The sequence below is a fragment of the Pan troglodytes genome, chromosome 15, assembly GCF_028858775.2.
Source record: "Pan troglodytes isolate AG18354 chromosome 15, NHGRI_mPanTro3-v2.0_pri, whole genome shotgun sequence".
NCBI lineage: Eukaryota > Metazoa > Chordata > Mammalia > Primates > Hominidae > Pan > Pan troglodytes.
The window spans coordinates 42,991,825-43,010,879 of record NC_072413.2 but is presented as its reverse complement, the minus strand read 5'-3'; the positions used below and the strand labels follow the sequence as shown (position 1 = coordinate 43,010,879).

The window sequence follows — 19,055 nt, the reverse complement described above, 5'->3', positions numbered from 1 at the left end:
ATTAAATTTTTTTTAAATATTTGCAGTGTGGAGCGTTATGATCCAAGTAAGGACTCCTGGGAGATGGTTGCATCCATGGCAGATAAAAGGATTCACTTTGGCGTGGGTGTCATGCTAGGCTTTATTTTTGTGGTGGGTGGACATAATGGAGTCTCACATTTGTCCAGCATTGAAAGATACGATCCTCATCAAAATCAGTGGACTGTGTGTAGACCAATGAAAGAACCTAGAACAGGTAATAAGAATTTATTAATTTCTAAACATGTAAGGCAATGTTTTCTATAATGATGTGATTGCAATAATAGTTCCTTGGAATATAGTAGTAGGAATATTACTTGTCCAGAAAAAAAAAAAAAAAAAAGACTTGTATGTGGTAAACTTGAAAGACAATTAGCTAGACAAAAGTATATAGATTTCTTTATTGTGATTTTATATGCCAATGTGCATATTATTATTTCTCAAACTTGCTGAATACATTTTGGGAAATGCTTATACTAGAGTGTGTATTTATAGAAGCTCCTTTTTGTCCATGTAACAAATGTCATCTTTTCATATGTTACGTACATACAATCCTCGGATTGTTCTGTTTTGTTTTCTATTGTATATCAGTAATCTGTATGTTCACTTTCAAATGTTCTTTCTTCCCCAGGGGTATAGTTGATCAAAAAGGGTTGTATTTCAGAGTTCGTAGAAACAAAACAAATCCACTTTTGTGGTTTAGGAAAAATTGTTATCTTTGAACTCAAACTCATCACATCATTTTAAGGGAAAGCTTTTAAGATACTGACGGAAATGCTTTAGGGAGCACTCCTCATACAGATTGAATATTTCCTATCCAAAATGCTTAGGACCAGAAGTGTTTCAGGTTTTGGATTGGGGATTTTGGAATATTTGAATTATGCTTACCAGGTTGAGCATGCCAAGTTCAAAAATCTAAAGTGTGAAATGCCTAAGTGAACACTTTCTTTGAGCATCATATGGTGCTCAAAAAGTTTCAGATGTTGGGCCAGGTACAGTGTGGCTCACACCTGTAATCCTAGCACTTTGGGAGGCCGAAGTGGGAGGATCACTTGAGGTCAGGAGTTCAAGACTAGCTTGGGCAACATGTTGAAACCCCATCTCTAATAAAAATGAAAAATTAGCCTGGTGCGGTGGCACATGCCTGTAGTGTCAGCTACTCGGGAGGCTGAGGCATGAGAATCGCTAGAACCGAGATCGCGCCACTGCACTCTAGCCTGGGAGACAGAGCAAGACTCCATCTCAAAAAAAAAAGTTTCAAATGTTGGAGCACTTTGGATTTCATATTTTTTGGGTATTGGATGTTCAACCTATATTTAGGATTAAAGAACCTTTTGAAACAAACATGCAAGAGAAACTGAAAAGACAAGCTGAAATGAACTGTTTTAGTGTTTACTATAATTTGTTTCTTTTGTATCCTTGAGAGGGAAAGCCACAGAAACAATGAGAACTTTAAAAATTGGAGTAAACTGTTTCTTTTTAGAACTATATAAGATAATATCTAAAGTAGAATTTTTAGAAGCATAAATTATGTCATTTAATATATTTTAAATATTTCAATGTATTTGAAAACCTCATAAAATGATTTTTCTAGAATGAAATGAAATTTAAAAAAAAATAGCCTATGGAAAGATATATACTCCATTTTCCTGTAGTGAAGGGAAAGGAAGAGTAGGATTAGAGAGGAGAGGTAAAGGAAGACTTCAACTCTTGCCTTTATTTATTTTATTTCAGTGTCTAGACAGGGTCCTAGGCTGTCGAGCCAGGCAGGAGTACAGTGGAACAGTCATAGCTCACCGCTGCCTCAAACTTTTGGCCTCCAGCCATCCTCTCACCTCTGTAACTCTTACTTTTATTTTAAGGATTTTGTTTTTCCATCAAGCTCATATTGCTCCAGTAGGCCCCCCATACCCACAGGAGATATATATTCCAAGACCCCCAGTGGACTGAAACTGCAGATAGTACCAAACCCTATATATGTAATATTTTTTCCTATACATATATATCTATGATAAGGTTTAGTTTGTAAATTAGGCGCAGTAAGAGATTAGCAACAACAATAATAGAATAGAACAATTGTAACAATATATTGTAATAAAAGTTATGTGGATGTGGTCTCCCTCAAAATATCTTACTGTATAGTACTCCCTATTTTCTAGTCATGGTTGACTTCAGGTAACTGAAAGCATGGAAAGCAAAAACTCAGATAAAGGGAGGACTACTGTATATTGCCTGTATAATTAATAATAGATTGTTAAAATGTATTTTAATAAAACATTAAAATACAAATTTATTTTTAGTGAGAAAAAGTATACTTCATGGTTAACATGTTTCTATCTTCTTTTTGCCAACCTTTCCTAGGAGTTGGTGCTGCTGTAATCGATAACTACCTTTATGTCGTCGGTGGTCACTCAGGGTCTTCCTATCTGAATACAGTGCAGAAATATGATCCTATCTCAGATACGTGGCTGGATTCAGCTGGCATGATATACTGTCGCTGCAACTTTGGGTTAACTGCACTTTGACAAATGTGAACTCTCGGAAATAGTATGGTGGTGAAACTTGTACTGCATGAACATCCGGATGGCCCAGTTTTCTGAAACCCACAAGCTGCATTGCTTTCTTTTTAACTTGAAGTAGCATGAAGGCTCAAAAGTTTTGTTGGGTACTTTTAATTGAGAAGTAGTTTTGGTTGCTCTTGATTACACAGTAAATCAATAATCAAAAAGAAAAAAGAGAAAAAAAAAAAGTAAAGACTTTGCCAATTGAATTCTGCACTTTTTCCCCCAAGACTGAGATGTACTAGTTTTATGTTCATAAGTGTACATGTAGACAAAACGTGGCTGCTTTTTTTTTTTTTTTTTTAATTTTAGCTCTCCTTCCCTGATAACCATGATTTTCTAGGATGAGCGATGCTTTAGGTGCTTGAGTGTATTGAATGAATGGACAGAGTGCCGATACTGCTTCTTGGATGTAAATGCTTCACATTTTTCATTTGTTTTAAAACAAACAAAGGGCTGCTTTTTATTTTGGTACTTTTAAAGGTTGTAAATAACATGCCAATAGGTAGTCATCTGAATACTTTCCTGCTAAATGGTTTTAGGGCTACGGATGTAATAAATTTTTAAGACAATTGCTTTTATTATCATGCTATTTGGGGCCCTATTTTAGGAAATCAGATATTTACTGTTTATGCCTTTTGTATATGGGCAGGTTAACGTTGGATGAATTTAATTACCTATCTATGCTATGGTTAGCATGGATAGGAGTTTAAGCATATCAGGTGTTTCAGTTTTTCTTCAGTAGTACAGCAGGCCTCCCAGTGCTGATGTAAATATTTGAGCAGTGTTTAGTACCATTCTTAGTGCATATTAATTTTTTTCATATATCCTTATAATTTTAGTTTTTTAAGATCTTTGCTTTTTCAAAGTGTTCAGATATAAAATGGTGCTAACTGTAGGATTTATAACAAGGCTATAACTGATGTCCTTTTGGATGTTCAGTATGAGATATGCATGACATGTTTTGATAGTCTTTTGCATTTTTAATGGCTTGATTCATTTGTGCTTATTAAAAATGTTAGTGATTACGCCAATGTTAACATCCAAAAATCATCAGAATGGCCTGTGTTATGCTTTTCATGGTTCCTGAATAGTGATTTAAAGAAAGTTACACTTTTGATCTTCTTTCTTCTTGTGCTAGATATTACATGTCTTTCTTAAAAACAGAAATACATGCATTAAATATAAAGCACTAGGCAGTTATGCATTACTTTGTACATTTCTTAGGTAACTGAATATTTTAAGGTTATTGAGGAAAACTGGAACTCGATGTTTACTTGAGTAATAGTTCTAAGTTGAGTTCTACTTTGATTAAAGAAATGATCTTTTAAAGCAAAATTGTTTGCTGTAGCCAGTGACAGCTTATTTAAAGAAAGTGGTTAACTTATTTGATTTTAGCATGTTTTAGTAAATGTCTGTTAGTCTTAAACACATTCACTTGCATTTTATTATTATGTCGGTACTTGTATTTTGGAACCGTAGTCATTTGATTTTCTTTTCCTTGATTTTTTTTTAAACCTGTCTGCGATCTCCTTATAAAGTCTCTGCAAGATAATTTTTCCTGAGAAAAAAATTCATATTATATTCTTAAGTGCCATAATGTTCTAGACTATTGTTAAGAAGCCATTTGTAATTATAAAACATAGGTTCATTTGTTAGTATATATGTTTATTTCTTGAATACTATAGCCGGGCAATTTACAGTTCTTTGTTCTTCCATAAACTGCCAGTTGTAGATTTGAATATATACTACAAAACTATGTAAAATCATTTTTAATCATAAATGTAGTATCATGCTTTATGAATATTTGCACAGATTATAAAACCTTGCAAGTGATTTTTAGTCTCTTCTAATTTAGAACTCAACAGGAGCAACTAATAACAAGTGATAGTCTGAGTATTTTCTATGTTGCTTGTCTGAATAACATAATAATATATAGCAATAACTTTTTCATTGATTTGAATAAATCTATTGCATAGAAATAGGTGCACTATTGTAGTTGGCCCAGACTTTATTTAAAGAAAAGCAGTTTAAAATAGATTCATCACATATTTAGTTTTAAATCCCCAATTCAGTTTTCTTTGTTTATAGCAATCAAATTATTAAATATATCCTATTATACTATTTTTAATCCCCTATTCCCAAAAGATAAGGGAATTTGAAAGACTGTGGAAAATGATTTTAGGACGGGCGCAGTGGCTCACGCCTGTAATCCCAGCACTTGGAGAGGCCAAGGCGGGTATATCATCTGAGGTCAGGAGTTCGAGACCAGCCTGGCCAACATGGTGAAACCCCGTCTCTACTAAAAATACAAAAAATTAGCTGGGCGTTGTGGCAGGTACCTGTAATCCCAGCTACTTGGGAGGCTGAGGCAGGAGAATCACTTGAACCCAGGAGGCAGAGGTTGCAGTGAGCCGAGCTTGCACCATTGCACTCCAGCCTGGGCAACAAGAGTGAAACTCCACCTCAAAAAAAAAAAAAATGATTTTAATTATAAACACATCTATTCTATACATTGTATTTTAACAATATTTTACTCATGTATCATCTCCACTATCAAATTAGTGTATAATCATTTGGTAAATTAGATCAAAAACATACACTGGTCATTGTTTTTGAAAAATCTAAATTTCATCTTGATGAAGACTAAATGTGAAATATCTTGGGCAGTAGTAGTAGGAGCCATACACCAGTGAACAAATTATGAAAATCTGTGAAAGGAAGAGGAAAAATGTTCAAAATTTAGAAGTATATTTATTTTAGGATTGCTTAACCTACTGTATTATTCGTAACAACCAGAGCTACTAATCTGACCTGACAACTAATATGTTTACATTAGCGCCTTCTTTTACAAATTTGTGAGAAGTTTCATTATGAACACTCTGCTGACAAATTGTGAATTTAAAGCCACATGTTTCTATGTTAAAAAGGATCAAAATGTTTGGTTATAAATCCTCAGGATTAAAAGTGTTAGAAATAATTTTACATATTCAGGCAAGAAGAGAAAAGCTATTTAAGGTTTCCCAGAAATATTTTGGAAAAGAGCAGCACCGGGAAATAGAAATTAATGTAATCAGTTGCAAGATACTTGCCTTCTATAATTATAACAACTTAATCTGTTAGGCACCTTTGGCTATTCAATAATCATTGGATGTTGTAATAGAATGTAAGTGGCTTTTAATGTAGCTCCAAGGATATTTATAAATTGTGTTATTGCTGTTATTGTTTTAAATGTGAGTGAATATTAAATTATAGGAAGTGGTATCAAGTGATAGGAAAATGGCATTAGGTTTTGAAATTTTATTTTGATAATTTAACACATATGGAGGGTTTGCTATATGTATGAGATATTCTGTTAGATGCTGTGGGAGCTAGAGAGATATACTGTTTTTCACTCAAAGAGAGTAAAATATAGTGGGAGAGACCCTAATAACTATTTTGGTGAAGGATGAATCTAATTCCTTATCTCTGACATCATAAGAAGTGATTAGAGACCTAGTTTATGCATAGGCAATTCCTTAGTATCCAATTAGGTTTTATTGGCATGAAAAAGAAATATTAAAAAACCTAATATTTATAGAACTCCAAATCTCCTAGAATTGGATAATGTATTTTCTAGTAAGAAAACTATAGAAATTTTAAATATATATATTTCCTGTAGTATCAAGACTCTGGCTGACATTGAGAGAAATATATGTACATGTTGTGTTTATTTTCAGTTTTGGTGTTGGATTCCTGATATTGTCACCTAAGTGCTCATTTTCAGGAAAATCAGATTCTACAATAAACACTTACTGCTTAAAGTTCAGTAAACTTGTGATAACCTCATAACCTCTGTAGTCTAAAAGTTAAGGAATTATAAGATGTCACATGTCAAGTTAACATCCAGTTCTACTTCTTAACCTTTTTTCTCTTTGTAAACAGCACTTTAATTAGACATGATTTAATTAGATAACAATTATTCCATGGCTGGATATGTACTGGATTTTCACTTACAGTACATTGATTTGGTGTTGATACACATTTGAAAAGAGTGAGGAATACAATACATTTTTAATACAATAGGTTTACAAATTTTCCTACTGGTGTGAATATGCAGTCAAATAAAAATCCAGTTTACATCTCTGCAGAGAGAAAAATTGTTATCCATATGTCTTTTATATTATACATCTTTACTAGAGATAACTTATTGTTAATTTTGTCAAGTTATCATGTGTAAGTCCCATTTATTTTTAAATACTAAGCAAAAAGTTCCAAGTTTGCCTTAAAATACAAGTGAAGTTAAAGAACTGGATGATAATGCCTATATTTTTGCCTTATGAATTGTGCTGTGTATTATAAACCAGCAACGGTTTTGATTTTAACAGGATTCTGAAATTTTGTAGCTGTAGAGTACTAATATTTGTACTCTCTTGCAAAGAATGTGATCTAGTTGTGGATTATGTTAGTTTAAATGTTTTTGTATATGTATTTTACCTCTGAACATGTACCTTTTTAGCATCAGGGTTTTATTTTATTTATGTTTACACACTAAAGTGTCATTTAACTAGTTAAGAATTGTATTCTTTTTTATTTTAAAGGTTATTTGTGTGTATTATTGTGGTAATGTTCTGTAATTATTATGGTTAAATTTCATTTAATGTAAAATGTTTAAAATAAAAATGAAAAATCTACTTTGTATATGTCATATGATAATTGTGAACTGAACCAAGCTAACTTTGTCATGCTCAGCTCTTAGGGTTTTATGCATAGATAGGTAGTAGCCATAGAGTAGTCACTCCTTTACATCTTCATTAGCAGGTTACAGTGAAAACATGTCTTAGGCCCAGCCTGGCTCAGTGGCTCACACCTGTAACCCCAGCACTTTGGGAGGCTGAGGCGGGCGGATCACCTGAGGTCAGTAGTTTGAGACCAGCCTGGCCAACATGCTGAAACCCCGTCTCTACTAAAAATACAAAAATTAGCTGGGCATGTTGGCGTATGCCTGTAATCCCAGCTACTTAGGAGGCTGAGGCAGGGGAATCGCTTGAACCTGGGAGGCAGAGGTTGCAGTGAGCCGAGATGGCGCCATTGCATTCCAGCCTGGACAACAGAGCAAGACTCCATCTCAAAAAAAAAAGAAAATATGTCATAGGCCAAATTCTGCCACACATTCAGACGTTTACTAAAGAAACATTCATAAGTATAACAGGAGTAAAAGTGTTCAGTAAGCCCATTGCAGTCCCAGCTTTCTGTTCTTTTAGATTCTCTAACCAGCCCTTTAAGAAAGGTTTACTCGAGGCAGACATAGTAATATCCAAGAGGATTTCATTACTTTTATGGTCAGCATCGAGTAACCAGCAATCAAAGAAACAAGCAGTTGAGACTTGGGTGCCTTTTCTTAGGAAGTGGTAAATTACAGGCCTGAATGGATTCAGTCTTTGTGAGTAAAAGTAACTTTCCTTTTTTCTTTTTTTTTTTTTTTGAGATAGTCTCACTTTGTTGCACAGGCTAGAGTGCAGTGGCAGTGGCACAGTCTTGGCCACTGTGCCAAGACTGGCCACTCACTGCAGCCTCCATTTCTTGGACTCAAATGATCCTACTGCCTCAGCCTCCTGAGTAGCTGGAAGTACAGGTGTGGGCCACCACCTGGCTAATTTTTTTAATTTTTATTTTGTAGAGATGAGGTCTCGCTATGTTGGCCAGGGTGTTCTGGAACTCCTTGCCTCAAGTCATCCTCCCACCTCGGCCTCTGAAAGTGCTGGATTTCTGGATTTATAGGCAAGAGCCACCATGCCAGGTCAAGAGCAACTTTTTGATATTGTAGTCGATGAGCCACTTCCCCAAGAAATGCTCCCGACATTTAATATGCTAATTAACAAAGCATTGGATACTGATTAGATTATGGATAGATAACAGGAGTACTTGAAGTTGCTTTCAGCATGAATTTCCTAGATAGAATGCTAGCTAGCCACCTGTTAACTCCAGTCTTTTAAAAAATTATAAAAATAATTTGCTATGATACATAATAGTTGTACATACTTATGGGGTACAGATGGTATTTTGATACAAAATATGCAGTGATCAAATGGGTAACTGGGGTATCCATCACCCCAAACGTTTATCACTTGTGTTAGGAACATTCCAATTCTACTCTTTTCATTATTATGAAATATGCAATAAATTAATGTTAACTATAGTTTCCCTATTGTGCTACCGAACACTAGATTTTTTTTAAAAAAAAATTATTTTATTATGAGTTCCAGGATACATGTGGAAGACCTCAGGTTTGTTACATTTGTAAACGTATACCATGGTGGTTTACTGCACCTATTAACACATCACCTAGGTATTAAGCTCCACATGCGTTAGTTACTTATCCTGATGCTCTCCCTTCCTTTGTCCCCGCCCACAGGCCCCGTGTGTGTTGCCAAACACTAGGTCTTATTCCATTTAACTGTATTTTTGTACCCATTAACCATCCCCTCTTTTCCCTTTTCCCCACTACCCTTCCCAGTCTCTGGTAATCATCATTCTATTCTCTTCCTCCATGAGTTCAAGTTTTTATTGCTCCTATATGAGTGAGGGCGTGCAATATTTGTCTGGCTTATTTCACTTAACATAATGTCCTTCATTTCTATCCTATTGTTTCAGATGACAGGATTTTATTCTTTTTATGGCTGAATAGTCCATTGTACATATGTACCACATTTTATCCATTCAACCACTGATGCACACTTAGATTGATTCTGTATCTTGGCTATTGTGACTAGTGCTGCAATCAACATGGGAGTGCAGACATCTTTTTGATACACTGATTGCCTTTCTTTTGATATTAAGGACGTCAACTGCATTCTTGATGAGAGCAACTCCTAGAGTTGAAGTTGGAACTTAACAGACATATCCTGAAGTGTTTAAAATGTATTATAGATGACACAGAAAATGTAAATAATGCATTTTGAATGGAGTACACATTAAAATATTGAAATTGAGATTTCTTGGCCACATAGATGCTTTTTTAGTTCTGCCTTTTTATTCTAATGCATGCAGAAATAGCTTTCACATTACCCAGAAGTCATTGTAAAATTGGTCAGCTGACAGTATTGAGAGTTTAGTATGTGTAAGACATGGTGGAAGGTGTAAAGGAGTTATTTAAAGGAGTTTAAAGACATATCCCACAATCCACTAGAGGAATGTAAAAGTCACCTCAGATTTTTTTTCCCCCTGGAAGGGAGAATAGAGAAAAGTGCTAGTCTGGCAGAGGTCTAGTTATGTCTCTTGGGTTCGTTCATAAAATTACTAGATGGTCCTCTCCTTTGCGGCAGTAATAGGGGTGGAAGTTTCTTTTTCTTTTTTTTTTTTTTTCAGGCAAATAAGAAAAATGTTTATATGTTGATTTTTTTTTTTCCTGCTGCAGTAGGTTTTTTTTTTTACACTTTAAGTTTTAGGGTACATGTGCACAATGTGCAGGTTTGTTACATATGTATACATGTGCCATGTTGGTGTGCTGCACCCATTAACTCCTCATTTAGCATTAGGTATATCTCCTAATGCTATCCCTCCCCCCTCCCCCCACCACACAACAGTCCCCGATAGGGGTGGAAGTTTCAACTCTAATGTGGAAAACCGTAATGAGTAGATTTTAGGAGTCAGCAATAGACTGGTAATGGAATACAAAAAAAACAAAACCCTCCAGTGCAGAGCCAGAACTCAAGTCTAGGAGTAAAATTGAGTGGTGTGATGAAAAGACAATATGTATTAGAACAGCTCAAGTGAGTTTTGATATGTCTTCCAGGCTTTTTATTTTTTTCCTTTTTAATAGAAATCAAACCTTCACACACCCATCTCCCAGCGTCAACTATTAACGACATTTTGCTAATCCTATTTCATCTATTCACTCCACTTTTGTTTTTGCTGGAATATTTTAAAGAAAATCCCAGACATCATGTGATATAACCAGTAAATAAATGAGGCTGCTTCTCTAACTGATAAGGGCACTTTAAAATTTTATTCTAAAAATAACAAAAAACTTTTCTATAAGCCACACTGATATATTCACACTGAAAAGTTACTCCTTTTGTTAATATTTAGTACCTAGTCTATATTCAAACTTCCATGATTATCTCAAAAATTTTTTTGATTACCATTGGTTGCTTTAATTCTGGGTCTAAATGAGGTTTATTCATTGTATTTGACTGTTATGTCTCTTAAATCCCTTTTAATCTCTACCAGTCACTACCTCTCACCCCCTTTTCTTCATGCCATGTATTTGTTGAGGAAATTAGGCCATTTGCCTAGTAGATTGCCCCACATGCTGGATTTAGTTTTTTTTTTTTTTAATTGGTATAGGTGGATGTAGACTTTTTGTTTAGATTCATGTTCTTTTTTTTTTGTCAAGCATAATTGATGCAGTATATATTTCCTATTGCATTGCATCATAAGGTATATTATGTCTGGTTATCTCACTTTTAGTTATGTTAGGATTAATTTTTAGGCGTGAGTTTCAGGTGTTAACCTGATCCCTCCATTATCAAGTTCTCCATCAAACTCTCTCCTGATGGTTTTAGCAGCTCTTGATGGCCACAACTGGATCTGTTATTAGGTTGGTGCCAATGTAATTGTGCTCTTTGCCTTTTAAAGTAATGGCAAAGACCGCAGTTACTTTTGCACCAAACCTAATACTACATTAGGAGTTACAAATGTTGATTTTTCCAATTCTGTCATTTCTTCTGCATTTATTAGCTGGAATCCTATAAAGGAAAGCACTTCCTCATCCATCACTTATCTGGTTACTCTGAGATACTTTATATACAAGAATGGCAGGGGAAAATGTTTAATTCATTCCTTTCTCAATCTTCAGAATAATGAACTGGTGACCTAGCAACCTCCAACGATGATTAAGTATCATGAAACCGAAAATTTTTACATATCTGTTTCAATACATGCGTTTCAATTAATTGTCCATCTTAGTCCTGTGGATACCCACTAAGTTCCATTGAAAGTTTCCTTTCTTTTTTTAAAAAAAAGTACCAACAAATTATTAAATTATTTGAAATAATTTAAAATATTGTCAAATATACAGAAAAGTTGTGAAAACTCTTGTATCTTTTTCCAAGATTAACCAATTTTGAGCATTTGGCTTCATTTGTTTTTATAATGTTTTCTTATTTTTTTCAAGCCATTTGAAAGTCAGTTGAATACATTATGTCCTTTTATGCTTTAATACTTCAGTGTATGTGTCTTAAGAAAAAAGATATTCTCTCCTGTAACCACAATTCAGGTATCAAATTCAGGCATCCTTGCGTTTTAGTTCTTTTGCATTTTCTTCCCCAAATCCAGAATCACCTATTCCTTTAAGGGCCCATGATACCTTCTGCTAGGGAAAGGTATTTAGAGATCCCAGTATGGGTGCTAGGGGTGCTTTCTCATTTGTCCTTGCTTGTAGGCTATTCAGTAGGCAGAGTCAGGAAATACTTTATTTTTTATTTTTTTAATTTTTAAGAGAGAGGTAAAGGGCTTTTACTTAAATGCTTTGATTTTAATATATCTTTTTTTTTTTTTTTTTGAGACGGAGTCTCGCTGTCTCCCAGGCTGGAAGGCTTGAGTGCAGCGGCGCAAACTAGGCTCACTCCAATCCCTCCAAGCTCTGCCTCCTGGATTCATGCCATTCTCCTGCCTCAGCCTCCCGAGTAGCTGGGACTACAGGTGCCCACCACCACACCCGGCTAATTTTTTGTATTTTTAGTAGAGACGGGGTTTCACCCTGTTAGCCAGGATGGTCTCCATCTCCTGACCTCGTGATCCACCTGCCTTGGCCTCCCAAAGTGCTGGGATTACAGGCGTGAGCCACTGCGCCCGGCCATATATCTTTTTTTAGTCTGAAAATATTGGTCTAGCAACATTGACATAATTACCTATTTGATTTATCTTACAACATATGTATAATAGTTTCAAATTAGCAATACTGATATAGCTATAAATAATACCAATAAATAATAAGACCAAAAGTTAAGACTGTTATTATTCCATCCTTAAATTATATTTTACAAGGATGTATGATACGAACACTGGCTTTAGAGTCAAATGAAGTAATCCTTTTCTTTGGTTAATAACCTAATGAATGTATAGTTAGGTTATTTTGATTCAGCTTTTAATTTTTAGGGATATACTTTTTGATTTAATTTTTAATTACATATAATATTCACTTGACTCTAGAGTAGAAACTATATGACAAGATGCATTCACAGAAATTTTTTCTGCATTTTCATCTTTTCCACCATGTTCAGTTTATTTCTCTATAGGTAATAACTTTTATTAGATGTTGGTTTCATTGTTTCATTTTTAAAATAAAATACCATTTTCTCCATTTTCTTACAAAAAGGATAGCATACTACAAAAACACTTTTTTTCACTTAATATGTTCTGGAGATTTTTCCATCATTCTTACTGTTTTTTACAGTTGCACAGCACTTTGCTGTGTGGATATACCATAGGTTTTTTAACTAGTCTACTGATGGACATTTGAGTTGTTTTCAGACCGTTGCCTTTACAAATAATGAATGTGATGAACTGCCTTGTGCATTTGTCAGTTTGTATTTAGGAAATGGCTTTTTAGAAGTGGAATTGCTGGGCCAGGGTGGATGACATCAACATTGCTAGATCTTGTCCAGTTCTTCTAAAAGGTTGTTCCATTTTGCATACCTGTCGGCAATAGACAAAAGTGCCTTACAAGCTGTTTTGTTGTTGTTGTTTTGAGACAGAGTCTCATTCTATTGCCCAGGCTGGAGTGCAGTGGTGCGATCTCGGCTCACTGCAACCTCCGCCTCCTGGGTTCCAGCGATTCTCGTGCCTCAGCCTACCAAGTAGCTGGGACCACAGGTGAGCACTACCACACCTGGCTAATTTTTGAATTTTTAGTAGAGACAGGGTTTCACCATGTTGCCTGGGCTGGTCTCAAACTCCTGACCTCAGGTGATCTGCCCACCTTGGCTTCCCAAAGTGCTGGGATTACAGATGTGAGCCACTGCACCTGGGCTTACAGGCTGTTTTTATTAGTCTCCCTACTTGGGCTTGTTAAAAGGTGTCAGCTGGCCTCAGGTTCATTTTGGCTTAAACTATGTCTAACATTAAAATATAGTTAAAGAATTGAAAAGCTTCTTATGCTTTAATGCACATCAAAAGCTGATTTAAATATCTTACTGAGTAAGGCAGGATGTAAATAAGGATGGACCAATCACTTTTGTCTCTGATCAGGAAAGAAGTCTTATAAAGTATATTCTTGTGTGTGCCCTGAGAAGAGTTAAGAATTTAAATAGGCAAGGGTCCTCCTAGAATTTAATAGAGTAGGTGGTTCCCACTGAATAGAGGAGTATGTCTGGGAAAAGTTTTATAGCCAGATTTTAAAAGACCAATATCATATATGTCTATATATACGTATATGTGTATGTCTATATATAGATATATGTATATCTATGTCTAAGACATATAGAAATATATATCAAAGTCATATATACACACACTATATGTGTATATATACATACGTACACACACAGTGCGCGCATACGTGTGTGTACACACACAGTGCGCGCATACGTGTGTGTACACACACAGTGCGCGCATACGTGTGTGTACACACACAGTGCGCGCATACGTGTGTGTACACACACAGTGCGCGCATACGTGTGTGTACACACACAGTGCGCGCATACGTGTGTGTACACACAGTGCGCGCATACGTGTGTGTACACACACAGTGCGCGCATACGTGTGTGTACACACACTGCGCGCATACGTGTGTGTACACACACAGTGCGTATACGTGTGTGTACATACACAGTGCGTATACGTGTGTGTACACACATATAGTGCGTATACGTGTGTGTACACACACGTGCATATACGTGTGTACACACAGTGCATATACGTGTGTGTACACACAGTGCATATACGTGTGAGTACACACACACATAGTGCATATACGTGTGTGTATACACACACATAGTGTATATACATGTGTGTATACACACATAGTGTATATACGTGTGTATATACACATATGTAGTGTATATGTGTGCATATACACATATATAGTGCGTATATGTGTGCGTATACACATATATAGTGCGTATATGTGTGCGTATACACATATATAGTGCGTATATGTGTGCGTATACACATATATAGTGCGTATATGTGTGCGTATACACATATATAGTGCGTATATGTGTGCGTATACACATATATAGTGCGTATATGTGTGCGTATACACATATATAGTGCGTATATGTGTGCGTATACACATATATAGTGTGTATACATGTGTGCGTATACACATATATAGTGTGTATACATGTGTGCGTATACACATATATAGTGTGTATACATGTGTGCGTATACACATATATAGTGTGTATACATGTGTGCGTATACACAGTGTGTATACATGTGTGCGTATACACATATATAGTGTGTATACATGTGTGCATATACACATATATAGTGTGTATACATGTGTGCGTATACACATATATAGTGTGTATACATGTGTGCGTATACACATATATAGTGTGTATACATGTGTGCGTATACACATATATAGTGTGTATACATGTGTGCGTATACACATATATAGTGTGTATACATGTGTGCGTATACACATATAGTGTGTATATATGTGTGCGTATACACATATATAGTGTGTATATATGTATGTATACATGGTGGTATCTTAGTTCATTTGGACTGCTGTAACAAAATACCATAAACTGAGTAGCTTATAAGCAACAGAAATTATTTCCCACAGTTCTGGAGGTTGGGAAGTCCAAGATAAAGGCAGATTTGGTTTCTGGTAAGAACACTTTTTTTCTGGTTCATAGGCATAATCTTGCTATGCCTTCACATGGTAGTAGGAGTGTGGCATCTCTCTTGGGTCTCTTTTCTAAGGGCACTAATCCCATCCAGGAGGGCTCCACTGTCATGACCTAATTGCCTTGCCCCACCTCCTAATGCCATCATTTTGGGGATGAGAGTTTCAACATATGAATTGTGGGCAGACATAAACACTCAAGACTATGGTAGGGGGATAAATAATTTTGGATAGTATCTGGTGGTTAAATGGTTAAAGATTTTGAACAGGAACAATATGGGATATTTTACCATTTGATGTCTAGGAAACTTTATTCACTTTCTCTTCAAATTTTTGCTTTGCTTTGTTCTTGCATTTTAAACTAATTCATGTATTTAACTTTTTAAAACTATTTTTACATTGTAATTTGTTCTGTGATCTTCATTTCCACAGAAATACCAGCAATGGTTTTCAGCCAACAAACTTGAAATATTTGCATAGAATTTAGTTTATTTTCTGCAACAACACTACACACTAATTTGCTGTAATTTCTTAATAAAATCTTGAAAGAGGAATCCATAATGGTAATGTTACTGGGTGGGAAGTTCTTAACTGTGAATTGTCCAGGTTCTTGGCGTGTTGAACAAAGAATTGAACAAAATACACAAAGTAACAAAAGAAAGAAACAACAAAAGACAAAGCAACAAAAGAATAGAGTAATGAAAACACAGATTCATCGTAGTGAAAGTACATTCCACAGAGTGGGAATGGGCTTCGAGAGGCAGCTCAAGAGTCCCGCTACTGAAATGCTCCCCAGGGTTTTTATAAAGCCCAAAGAACATGGGCAACACCCCTACATAACATTTGAGGCCTCCAGTTGGTTACACCCTATGAAGGATTGGCCTACGACCAATCAGAGGCTGAAGTGGAGGCTTGCCCCGCAGTCAATCACAGATTGAAGCGGAAACTTCTGTCTTGTTATCACAGGAGCCAAGATGTAGCCTGTATGCTGCCTAATCTTGCCTAGAACTATCTGCGCCTGCTGTTGTTTCGCTTATGCATTAACCCTTGGTTACCCTAATTCCCTATTCTCCTGCCTCAGCAGCTAGCCCTTTCATAGTGCTTACTATGTGTCAGGCAGTAAGTGCTATATATAGTAATTCATTTAATCCTCACTACAACCTTATGAGATATATTCTAGTATTATCTCCACTTTACAGTGAGGAAACAGAAATAGGTTAAGTCACAGGCCCAAAGCCACACAGCCCATGACTGAGCCTGGATTTGAATCCAGGCAATCTAACTTCAAAATCCGGATTTAACTGCCATATTCTTGCCTTTCCTCGACAGCCTGAAAACACAATCAATCAAGAACTAATGATAAGAGATAATTCGTTGATCATATAGCATGATTCACTTAGTCTGCAAATCCAGTCTTTTTCCTGGGTGAAAAAGGACAATCCTAAATTAGGTCTTCTGGCATTTTATAAGCTTGCTGAGGATAAAATTCCTAAGCCTTCTCAAAAAGAGAGGTGAAGGAAGAGGGGGAAATTTCAGAAGCCATGAGGGTTGGGAGGAAATAGGTGAAGAAACCCCAGGGGTCAGTTTACAAATAATATTTTAGCGGGAGTGTTGGCAGAGAGCACAGCCAACTTTATCAAACGCATCTTGGTTGTATATTTCCCCCGACTTATGAGTAGGTAGTATCACAGAACAGAAGGAAAATTTGCTCGCATCACCCAAATTATAAAGTAAGTTAACAGCTGGTCGTGGTGGCTCACGCCTGTAATCCCAGCACTTTGGAAGGCAAAGGCGGGTAGTTCACTTGAGGTCAGGAGTTTGAAACCAGCCTGGCCAACAGTACAATTTTTGTACTAAAAATACTAAAACACAAAATACAAAATACTAAAAATACAAAAATTAGTCAGGCATGGTGGCACATGCCTGTAGTCCCAGCTACTCGAGAAGCTGAGGCAGGAGAATGGCTTGAACCCAGGAGACAGAGGTTGCAGTGAGCTGCGCCATTGCACTCCAGCCTGGGCAACACAGCGAGACTCTGTCACACATACACACAAAAAGTAGGTGAATACTTTCAAGGCCAAAAAAGTTCAGTTATTGTTTTCCCTCCAGGTCCTTTACATTCTATGCCGTGGAGCTTCTACCACCTAGTGTTTTTGAAGAATACTGCAGGAGTTGGGAATCAGTCCTTTTCCTTCAGAATTCCAGCGGACATTTACCAAGTGTTTAAAGAAGGCCCAGAGAGGCGCAAGGGCTCACGCCTGTATAATCCCAGCACTTTTTAACGCCGAGGCGGGTGGATCAACTGGAGTCTAGGGTTTCGAGACCAACCTGGCCAACATGGTGAAACCCCATCTCTACTAAAACACAAAAAAATTAGCCAGGCATGGTGGCGAGCCCCTGCATTCCCAGCTACTCGGAAGGCTTGAGCCCGAAAATTGCTTGAGCGCGGGAGGCGGAGGTTGCAGTGAACCGAGATTGCACCACTGCACTCCAGCCTGGGCCACAGAGCCAGACTCTGTCTCAAAATACTACTACTACTACTACTACTACTACTACTACTACTACTACTACTACTACTACTAGTAAAGAAGGCTTATCCCAAGTGACCCTCTCACATATTCCCTCTTATCAGAAAGAGAAAAAAATTGAGATTAATTTGTGTGGATTACTTTAGCTATGACATATTTTTCTTAAAATTTGAAGGTGTTTGAAAATTTTTTATCTTTAAATGTAAGGCTTATAGCATTCTAATAGAAATAATGGCAGTTAGGCTTTGGGGGTAGAAGAAATAGTACTGTGTCTGGAGTTGGTGGGTTCGTGGTGTTGTTGGTTTCAGGACTGAAGCTGCAAACCTTCATGGTAAGTGTTAGAGCCCATAAAGGCAGCACAGACCCAAAGAGCTAGCAGCAGGAAGATTACTGCAAACAGCAAAAAAAAAAAAAAAAAAAAAAAAAAAAAAAAAAAAAAAATTTCCACAGCCTGGAAGAGGACAAAAGCCAGCTGCCTGCTTTTATTCCCTTATCTGACCCCACCCACATCCTGCTGATTGGTCTATTTTACAGAGAGCTGATTGGCCCATTTTACAGAGAGCTGATTGGCCCATTTTGACAGGGTGCTGATTAGTGCGTTTACAAACCTTGAGCGAGACACAGAGTACTGATTGGTGCATTTATAATCCTTTAGCTAGACACAGAAGTTCTCCAAGTCCCCACTAGATTAGCTAGACACAGAGCACTGATTGGTGTGTTTACAAACTTTGAGCTAGACACAGGGTGCTGATTGGTGCGTTTACAAACCTTGAGATAGACACAAAGTGCTGATTGGTGCATTTACAAACCTTTAGCTAGACATAAAAGTTCTCCAAGTGCCCACCCCACTCAGGACCCCAGCTGGCTTCCCTAGTGGGTCTGGTGTGGGTCCGCTGGCGGAGCTGCCAGCCAGACACACGCCCCACGCCCGCACTCCTCAGCCCTTCCGCGGTCCATGGGACCGGCCGTCGTGGAGCAGGGGGCGGCGCCCGTCGGGGAGGCTCCAGCCGCGCGGGAGCCAACGGTGAGGGGGCTCAGGCATGGTGGGCTGCAGGTCCCGAGCTTTGCCCTGCGGGGAGGCGGGTGAGGCCCGGCGAGAATTCG

General features: G+C 37.0%; 1 protein-coding gene and 1 long non-coding RNA gene across 8 annotated transcripts in view; both read left to right on the top strand.

The window, feature by feature from the left end:
* The window catches only part of KLHL28 (kelch like family member 28), a 37,693-nt gene extending 30,436 nt beyond the window's left edge, over positions 1-7,257 (top strand). For 4 of the 6 annotated variants that reach the window (XM_016926034.4, XM_016926033.4, XM_016926031.4 and 1 more), the window contains 2 exons: positions 27-235; positions 2,380-7,257. In XM_016926034.4, the coding sequence (XP_016781523.1) occupies positions 27-235; positions 2,380-2,543 (373 nt within the window). In that variant the 3' untranslated portion in view covers positions 2,544-7,257. The remainder of the gene's footprint in view (positions 1-26; positions 236-2,379) is intronic. The other 2 variants (XR_010150938.1, XM_063792890.1) reach the window with 2 other exon arrangements.
* Positions 7,258-18,636: 11,379 nt separating this feature from the next.
* LOC104002024 (uncharacterized) overlaps positions 18,637-19,055 on the top strand; it is a 118,275-nt gene continuing 117,856 nt past the window's right edge. For both annotated transcript variants that reach the window (XR_010150933.1, XR_674047.4), the window contains exon 1: positions 18,637-18,975. This is a non-coding gene — a long non-coding RNA (uncharacterized LOC104002024). The remainder of the gene's footprint in view (positions 18,976-19,055) is intronic.